Below are 10,053 nucleotides of genomic sequence, written 5' to 3'. Positions count from 1 at the left end.
GGTTTTAAAACCATTGTCTATCAGCGTGTTTTTTTTAGGGATACGACAACGGTTTTTAAAAACCGTTGTCTAAGAGCGTGTTTTTTTTGGGATACGACAACAGTTTTAATAACTGTTGTGTATGAGCGTGTTTTTTTTCGACATACCACAACGGTTTATAAAAACCGTTGTGGATTGTTGTTTTATTTTTTGACAAACGACAACGGTTTTATTAAACCGTTGTTGATTGACGTTTTTTTTATAGAAACGACAACGCTTTTAGTGAACCGTTGTAGATTAGCAGTTTTTTTTTAGAAACTACAACGGTTGTAGTTAACTGTTGTTAAAATAGAAACATTTGTTAAGCCGTCGCTACATTAAAAGGTAAACCGTCGCCGATTCACATTAGCGACGGTTATTAACCGTCGCTATTCAAACTAGCGACAGTTTGATAGCGACGGTTTAGCGACAGTTTAAACAGTAGCGACGGCTTTACTAAAACAAAACCGTCGCCGATTTAAACGTAGCGACGGTTTTATAATTCGTCGCTAAATTAAAATTCGGTCATTATTCTATTTTTAACTTTTTTAACCGTTCTTGAGTGTCTTTTATCCGTTGTCGTTTAGCATTTTTCTTGTAGTTAATTTTTCAAAAAACCAATGAATACTTGGTTAAAAATTTCCTCAAATATTAAAAATCATTTTCAGAACTTTGAATCGATGGTAAGATTTTATGTCTGTTCTTTATGGAATTCGCAATTCCATGGAAATGGAGGTTAAAACCAGAATTTCCTTGCTTATGGAGGGTTAGTTCACAAAATTTTGGGACAAATTATTAAGAGAAGACTCTGATACAGGAAAGCTCTATGGCTCCGAAATTATTCAACATATGGAAGAAAAAATTTCTTTATATCATAAAGATTTTAATAAACAACAAGAAAAAGAGCAGGATTCAATGATTCCTTTCAAGCTTCTTACTCCGAAATATTCTGATATTTATTCTAAAGAAAAGATGATTGAAGTCTACATTGAAAAACTGAAGAAAGATCTTTATAAGAACATTGCATGTTTTGACTCCAAATCAGATAAATCTATGGTATCCGAATCAAGTGAAAACCAATTTATCCATATAATGCAGATGCAAAATGCTCAAGACCCAAAAGAAGATGTTCTTTCCCATATTAGTGATATTTTTGAAAATTATATAAATTCATTAAAAGAAAATATTAAAGATGATTAGGATATTCATCTTTAATAAAGTTGGTGGAATATCACTATATAAACTTTTTGACTTTTGTAACCATGTTACTATTTTTTTTATAAAGCATTGTATTGTTTATATTTTTAGTTGGAATCCTGGGTTTGATGTCCGACTCTTCCATCCCTTTCTAGGCTGTATTGTGTTTTTAGAAGAATACGGTCAAGTTTGTTCCCCTCTATTTCCTCTCTGTAAACAATCCTTCTTACCAATTAAATAAAAGCTTCAAGTTTTGAATACAACTTTGTAAGTTTTTTTTATTTATTTCAAAACATATAAACAGCCCCTCTATCGCCACGTTGATGACGAACATTTATCAAGGTCAATTACAAAACTAAATTCAAACTTTTAAATTTTTTGTTTATCGTTGGCATATTTTGGAAGATGGATTTTGAAAATAACATAGTCACGGATTTAACGTGGTAAATATTTTGTTTTCGATTGTTATTTTTGGTTTAATTATTATTATATATATTATAAATTAAAAGAAATTTAATACAAAAATTTTACCTAATGAAAAAAATTATTAAAGACAACAGTTTTGGATTCTCACAACAATAAAATGACATTCGACAACTATTTAGCGACAGTTTTTTCTCTAACCGTCGCTAAACGTAGCGACAGTTAAAAAAACCTGTCGCATGTTTAAAAATAGCGACGGGTTTTGCAAATCCGTTGCTAACGTTGGCGACGGTTAAATAACAACTGTCGCCAGATTTAGCGACGGTTTAGATTTAACCGTCGCCGATTTATAATTTCACGACAGTTAAACTAAAACCGTTGCCATTTTCAAAAAAATTCGTTCCCCCCGAAAATTCCCCCCATTTTCTTTCACAACTATCTATAAATACATGCAAATTTGCTTCAATTTCTTCCACTTCACTTCACAACAATTAAAATTTTTCTTTCTTACCCGATTTTACAACTTCACAACACTTAAATTTTTGTCTCTTCACGATTTTACAACTTCACAACACTTAAAATTTTTATCTATTACACGATTTTACCACTTTACAACACTTAAAATTTTTACCTCTTACACGATTTTTTTACCACTTCAAAACGATTAAATTTTTTATCTTTTACACGATTTTATCACTTCACGACTTTTAATTTTTTATCTCTTACACGATTGTATTAATTGAAAACACAGATTTATTAAATTCTTAATTTTTTTTTTATTTTACCTAAAACATTAGCGACGGTATTAATAAACCGTCGCTAAATAGAGACGGTTTTGCAGATGAGTACCGTCGCTAAATTTAGCAACGGTAAAACTTAAACCGTTGTTAAGTTTAGCGACGGGATTTCAAACCGTCGCTAAATAGCGACGTTACTTTATAAACACCGTAGCAAATATCTTTTGCGACGGTTATCAAAACCGTCGCAAATTGTACATTCGACAACACATTATATTTTGCGACGGTTTTAAAAACCGTCGCAAATTGTAGTTACGACAACCGTCAAAAACCGTTGTCTTTGAGCGAATCATTTAACAACACTGACTTTAACAATAGTTTTAAAATAGCTACAACAACGGTTTAAAACCCTTGCAAAACTGTTGTCGTTGCTAGAAATTACAACGGTTTAACACCGTTGCAAAACCGTTGTCGTTGATAGAAAAGACAACGGTTTAAAACCGTTGTCGTTGAAGACACTTTCAACAACACCCTCAGTTACAACAGTTTTAAATGGCCTATGACAACGGATTTTATCCGTTGTCGTTTGACGTTTTTGTTGTAGTTTTATATCCGATACAATCTGTAATTCATTCATAATCCAAATCAATATAATCAGAAAATCATAACAATTTCATAATCAGTCTGTTTTTCAATCTGACTTCGATTCTACGATGTTTAACATATCCAGAATACCATATATGAAGTGTATTCAATTCTTACAATAGCATAATTTTAAGACATATCAAAACTTAACAAAACTTATGTCCAGTTGTAGCCTGCGTCGATAGGAACACAGTACCTAAGTCGGATTCTAATTCTGACGGACGGATTTTGTAAAATCTCACTTTTAAGCCACGAACCCCAAAAATCTTCCCGATGCCTGCGTTCCTTTCTTTTTCTAACTGAGGAAAACGAATTCTGATATGCATATATATATATATATACCCTGCATGTTTTATGCTAGGTGGCTCATCCCTTGAAGCAACACGTCTCGCGCATATGCGCGACCCTCCTCGGCGCATATGCGCGAGACAGTATGTCTCGGCGCTTGCGCCTCAGCTTCGCGCATATGTGCAAGGCTCTCTGGACTCGGCTTGCACTGCTCGCGCATATGCGCGCCCTCACGTCGCGCATATGCGCGAGGTCTTCTGCCCGTTTAGCGCATGAGTGCGCATCACGGCGCGCATGTGCGCGAAAGACACTGTCCTCGCACATACATTAACACACGTTACCTCAAATCGTGTCTCGGTTGGCCCTTTCATAGTCACATTAAATTATAAATCCATATTCGTTAATTAACAGCGATTAACTTTCGGGCATTACATTTATTGTCGTATATTCTGAAATTATGCGACTTTGAGATAAAAATTAGACAACTCTAAAATTATGTTAAATATTTAGTTGTGATTATTCGAGTTGCAATAATATTGTCTTATGATATATATGAATTTTGGAGTTTAAATTTTCACCATAAAAATCTATTGTTGCATATTTCTAGAATAATAATCAATTGGTTGAAATGTATGATCATTATTGATGAACAATTATTGTTGGGCTTGTTTTGTGATTTTTCTATTTATAATAACCGAAAATTGAATAAGTATGAAATTTAAAAAAATAAATATTTGTTGTAAATTTTTGGGAATATTAAATATTTCTAGTTAAATAACTCAGGGAATGAAGAAAATAAAACTGTTAAGTTATTTTTAAACCAAAAGAGTACATATCAACAAATAACGATCAAATATCAATTACAAACTCAGAGAATGAAGAAAATAAAAAATGTCAAGTTATATTGGACTTTTTTTTATTTAAAACATGGTTATTTTAAAAAAATATATATAAAATTTCTGTTAATTGTGTTACTGATCGAAATAATTGATTTTTTCTATTTGATTTGTTAGATATTCATAATAAAGTTTGTCGAAAAAAAGTTCAGTTAATTCGATTTTAAAAAATTTGGTTCGATTTTAATCGAACATATTACTGTCTAATACAGGATAGAGCCAACCCCAGGTACTCATTAATCCTAGCTCCGCCCGCCCGCCCCTGTCTCTAAAGATGATGTTAATTGAGTAAGCGCTATTATATATTTTATTTGATTATTGGTAATTTAACCACATATTTATGCTGTTATTTTAGGTACTATATTTATTGGAATGATTATTTCCTTGAGTTTCTTAAGCATTTATTGTTCAATAAATATTCTCAAATAATATACTAATTTATATAAATATTGAAAAAAATCAACTTATGCATTGAAACTATGGTTACTCATATTAATAAATCTATATTTATTACTTTATCCCTTCCAAATATAAAGTTGCATTTCTTTTTCGTTCCTTTCAAATATGTAATCAACTTTTTATATTTAAGATAATTTTATTTTTATTTTTACCAATCTAATCTCATCATTTACATAAACTAATTCCAACTTGTTTTTGTTGTGATGTAAGACACGATATCCTTCTGGACTCATAGGTCCACAGGACTCGATACATTGATACTCAACTATGTACAACCTTTTATGTCCATCCATTACTTAATATGAAGTTCTGCACTCCCACAAATATATATGGGAAAAAAAATTTATCAACTGGGTTAAATCTATTAATATTGAATTGTAGTCGAAGCAAACGTAGATATACGATTAAATGGGGGAAATAAACCCATTGCAATCTCCGCTCGTAATGTGTTGGCTATGGAAATCACAAGAATTTTATTGAGATTGATAACTCAAAATTAAATATTCTTCATAACCATGTTTTCAAGAAATATTATGTTGGGATGATAATTTTATCGGTCTATATAATAAATTCTAGATTATTTGATAATAATAAAAAACACATTAATTTTTTTCAGACAAAAGAACATAAATTTGCCGTACAAAATGCAGGACGAATAATTAATTACTTATGGAGGTTGTCTTGTTTGATCAGAAACACGTGATTACCTGAATTTGCTTCATTTTGACACTACATGGACTACGACAATTACATAATCAAGATTTCAGTTACTACCATCGGATCGGAATATTTCATGCTACCCCTGCAGGCAGTGTCTGCAGGGGTGCATCCAAAGATCAGAATTTTTTCTGGTCCATTTTTTTTTTTTTAAATTTTTTCTTCCCCATGAAATGAAATCCTGGCCCTTGATATGGTGTGGAGGCACTCGGATCCCTGCAATTGTATTGAAATAACAGATTAAATAAAATTTTCGAATGACATAAATAAAATATTATGTCACTGAGAATTAAAAGCATTTTTTCAAGAAAATAATGTTGAAAAATTAAATTTGAAAGCTAAAGGAACTAAAATAAATGCTAGAAAATAAAATCTGGAAATATCGAACTAAAATTATATTTGTCGATATTGTTGAGTATTGTCTTTTGTCTGCATTGTTTCCTTAATTTTTAAACATACATAAAAATACTCTTGAATTTTGGAATAAAAATTCAATAAAAAACATTCAACAAATAAAAAAAAACATACTTAATAATAGAATTAAAATGATAGTCTTGTTCTTTGTTGTGTTGCGATTTCTAACCCGAGCATCAAATAAATTTAGTTCACCAGCTAACAAAGATATCAAGAATCGATCTATTGGTGAATCAGTGATCATTCATCCCCAGGAGCAATAACCAGCTTGAATCCACTCATTTGGGCATTTTCATGAGTTTGGTACTGCTTTTTGGCGCGCTCGATTTCCCTGGCAGAATCGACAGCATCTTTGCAGCGCTTCAAATCCAAACTGTGGAGGCTTTTGTGCAGGTCGAGTGGAATTTCTTGAAGTTTTTCGCAGTTTCTGAGTACAAGACTCCCAAGCACCGGAAAACCCTGACTCGAAGCTTTCCAGTGAACTAACTCCACGCGTTCAATGTACAAGACTTCAAGTTTTCGAAAGCAAGCACCAGATGCATCCCAAAACACTCCCACGAATGCTTTATCTTTCAGCTTGAGTACCTCAAGATGATTTAACATACACAATGTAGACATATGATCCCATTCCAAATTAGTAGCGGATAACGTGAGGCTCTTTAGCTTTGGCGGAAATGCGTCCGGTGGAGGTAGGCGAGGCGCCGGGGCTTCTGAAGTTGAACCAAATCTTACATCATTAAAAAGCTTCAGTTTTCTAAGATTACGCAGTCTTTCCAGGCCCCTGCAGCGTGCCAGGGCTGCTATTTGGCCGCGAATGCCCAGTTTCTTCAAGTTACAGGCCCTGCCAAACACATCTTCGGTACAACTCTGGGTCGATATCATACCAAGTGTTTGGAGCTCTTCACTACCACCTTGTTTAGTAACTTCTGGTGCGTTTGGCAAAATGGAAGATGCATTTGTCTTGAGATGTCTCAAATTGATCATGTTCCATAGGTCCGCATTGATTTCAAGAGTACGCGATGTCGTATCAACTATGAGGGTGTGTAGGTTCCAAATTTTGGTTATGGACTTGGGAAGGACTTTAAAATCACTAGACAAAGCAATGTATCTCAAATGAACCAAATCAGTAAGGTCATTTGGAAATTTAGTGAATTTGAAGGACTTGACATCTAAAACTCTGAGCAATTTGAAGGCCGCCGGGATGGATGAAATGTTTTTAAGTGGTAAGGTCATTTCTTCCTTGGAGAAAAGACTGCGGACCCGTGGACCACGAGGTTTTGATGAAATGAAGCTCAGAAAATGGGAATGTATACAAAGGCGACGGTACTTTAGTTCCTCTGTAATTGAAGGTACAAAAATCCCTTCATCACTCATTTTAATCTCCTGAAACAACTTTTCATGATCATTTCCAGATTCGTTCTTGCAGAACTCCCGTAGCATGTCATGAATACGGCAACTTTTGATTCGACCATCGAGGCTCTTCTTGTCACCCATTACTAGGTTCCTGCTGATAAGCTCCTCCAAATAGTCCTGCGCAGTCTCCTCCAAGCTTATATCATTCTTTCTCTGTATGAATCCTTCAGCAATCCACATGAGAATCAGTTTCTGGACCGGTATCTCAAAGTCTTCGGGGAACATCCCGAAATACAGAAAGCATGGTCTCAAGTGATAAGGTAACTTGTTGTAACTCAATGATATGATCTTTTCCATTCGCTTTTCTGGGTCTTCCTTAAGATAGTATTTCACTCTTTCGCGCACCTTTCCCCATTGCTTTTCTGTGGCATTCAAATCTCCAGCTGAGGTCTTTTTAACAAGAATCCCAGCAATCACAACTATTGCAAGAGGGAGTCTGTTGCATTGATCAACAATAAGTTTTCCATGTACTTCCAACTTAGAAGGGCAGGCAGGCTCACCAAATACCTCTAACATAAATAGCAACCAACTTTCTTTGTGAGTTAGAAGACGCAATTCGTGGGGGTCTCTCTTATGGTTGGCTTGCCTCGCAACTTCCGCATGGCGACTTGTTATCAAGATCTTTCCTAAGTAATTGCTCTTTGGAAAGGCAACATGGAGATCAAGCCAGGCTTCGGCAGTCCACACATCATCCAAGACGATCAAGAACCGTCCTTCCCTTAGAATGTCACTGAGAATCTGCGCTATCTCCATGTCAGTCTTGCGTTGCATGTCCTCAGTGATTGTGGTAAAGCTCTTCAAAATGGAGAGGAACACATCCTTTCTCTTGTAATCTTGAGAAACGAAAACCCATATACGAGTCGGGAATTCGTATTGAACTTTCGGATCCCTGAAAATCTTTCCTGCTATTGTTGTCTTGCCAAGGCCAGGAAGACCAACGATGGAAATCACATCTAGTTCTTTTTTTTCTTCCATTAAATAGCCAATTAATGTGTCTGTCTCATCTTCTAAACCCACAATGTTGTCTCTCCTCACCATAGGGGGTTCCTGCTTTAAAAATTAGAAAAATGACAACCATTACATGTCAAATATGCACATTCAGTACTGTACTAGAGAGACAAAATAATGTCACTGCCACGACAAGAGTGTCTTGTATATCAAGAAAATCTATCTAGAGTTGACTCTATACTAAAACCATATGTTATATCTATGACTATTTGGAGGGGAAAAATATAATTACGGTCCACTTATAAATCACGGACAAGTTATCAGCACGATTTACTGGGAAATTTGGGTGCACCCCTTGCCCTTGGGGCATTTCCAAAGGTCCAAAATATGGGATTTTTTGGGAATAATTGTCCCATGGGTAGCATCTCATAACTCCCTCAATCAAATCACACTTGAGTCACCAAATTTATCATCTATTATTTGTCCATCAACTATTTACATATCATCAGGTCAACTATTTACATAAGACAAAAACTTGTGTGAGACGGTTTAACGGGTCGTATTTTGTGAGACATATCTCTTATTTGGGTCATCCATGAAAAAGTATTACTTTTTATGCTAAGAGTATTATTTTTTATTGTGAATATCGGTAGGGTTGACTCCTCTCGAAGATAAAGATTCGTGAGACCGTCCCACAAGATACTACTCTTTACATAATTCATAGTTTAATATTAAGATCAAACAGTATCGAAACTCCTAAAAAAACAAAGGTTGATTCAAAATTATTCAATAACATTTAGCAAAATAGATTGAAATAGAAGTGGATCTGATCTTCACGTGGCTGTGGCGAAAACCCAAAAGAAATGAATCGTTAAATGTATTTTGATCTATCATTTTAGATGGTGATCAAATAAAAATTTGACGGAATCGGATAATAGTGACCTTTTTCTCTTCTCTGATAGTGTCGGGCCCGCGTTCAGTAGACAGCGCGGCGGCCCGGTGAACCCCGTGCTCAGTAAAGAAGGGCTTCATCTTGGCCCTTACGGCCTGAACCTCGTTGGCGATACTCAGAGTCTTAATCGAACCATTCATCTTGGCGAATAAACTCTGTCTCTTCTTCTCCGCCGCCTGGATCACGAACGTATCTATGGCATCCTCAGCTTCGAAAATCACGTCTTTGACTTGGCGCATGAGTATTTTCAGGGCTTCGTCCTTGTTCTTCTTCGCAGAGGATTTCTTGATGAAGGCCTGTAGAATTTCTAAATCATTCTGCAGTAAGGCCATTTCGTTGTTGGTGTTAGAGTAGATGCCCTGCATGCCAACGGTTGGTTAGGGATTTTATTGACTCAAGTGAAATAAACAATCATTATTTTAATATAATTTAACTCTTAATGGTTTCGTAATACTTTATCTGTATACCCATTCAAGCAGCATAGATAAAGTCCTTGATTATGCTTTAATACAAATGAATCGTAATTCGATGTTGAAACTCATTTGTAAACACTGCATATTCTAAATTCGTTCCTAGTCGATTCAGCCGCCTAAAACATGGATAAAGGTCGCTTGAGCTCGAGACTAGCATCTGTGATGTTGTGTACTGCGTTTCTTGGTAAGGGCATAGAGATGTCCAAACATACAGATGGGTAGTCATATGATGATTATACCGAACAACCCTCCCTCGGACTTTTCAAGTGGTTATCATTCATCGAGAGGATAAGTCCGTGGTTATGATTGTACATGTAGTGACCCGTTCCAGAATCACCTACTAATTAAAACCTAAGCATGCAAAATTAACATTTAAAACTGAATCAGGTAAACAGCGGAAAAACAATAATACATCCCAATCGAACACTGTAAGTACAAAATACTAAAACAACCAGATCGAACTAAAATCCAAG

General features: G+C 35.0%; 1 protein-coding gene across 1 annotated transcript; it reads right to left on the bottom strand.

Annotated features, from left to right (window-relative positions):
* Positions 1 to 5,961: 5,961 nt before the first annotated feature.
* LOC140841256 (putative late blight resistance protein homolog R1A-10) lies at positions 5,962 to 9,444 on the bottom strand. Its single transcript, XM_073208534.1, has 2 exons — positions 9,098 to 9,444; positions 5,962 to 8,254 (listed from the first exon to the last, which is right to left on the bottom strand). The coding sequence occupies exons 1-2, from the start codon at positions 9,437 to 9,439 to the stop codon at positions 6,035 to 6,037; spliced, it is 2,562 nt and encodes an 853-aa protein (XP_073064635.1). The 5' UTR covers positions 9,440 to 9,444; the 3' UTR covers positions 5,962 to 6,034.
* Positions 9,445 to 10,053: the final 609 nt, after the last annotated feature.

Source organism: Primulina eburnea, chromosome 9, assembly GCF_022965805.1.
Source record: "Primulina eburnea isolate SZY01 chromosome 9, ASM2296580v1, whole genome shotgun sequence".
Lineage (NCBI taxonomy): Eukaryota > Viridiplantae > Streptophyta > Magnoliopsida > Lamiales > Gesneriaceae > Primulina > Primulina eburnea.
The sequence above is the reverse complement of the archived record's forward strand: the minus strand, read 5'-3'. Positions and strand labels throughout refer to the sequence as shown.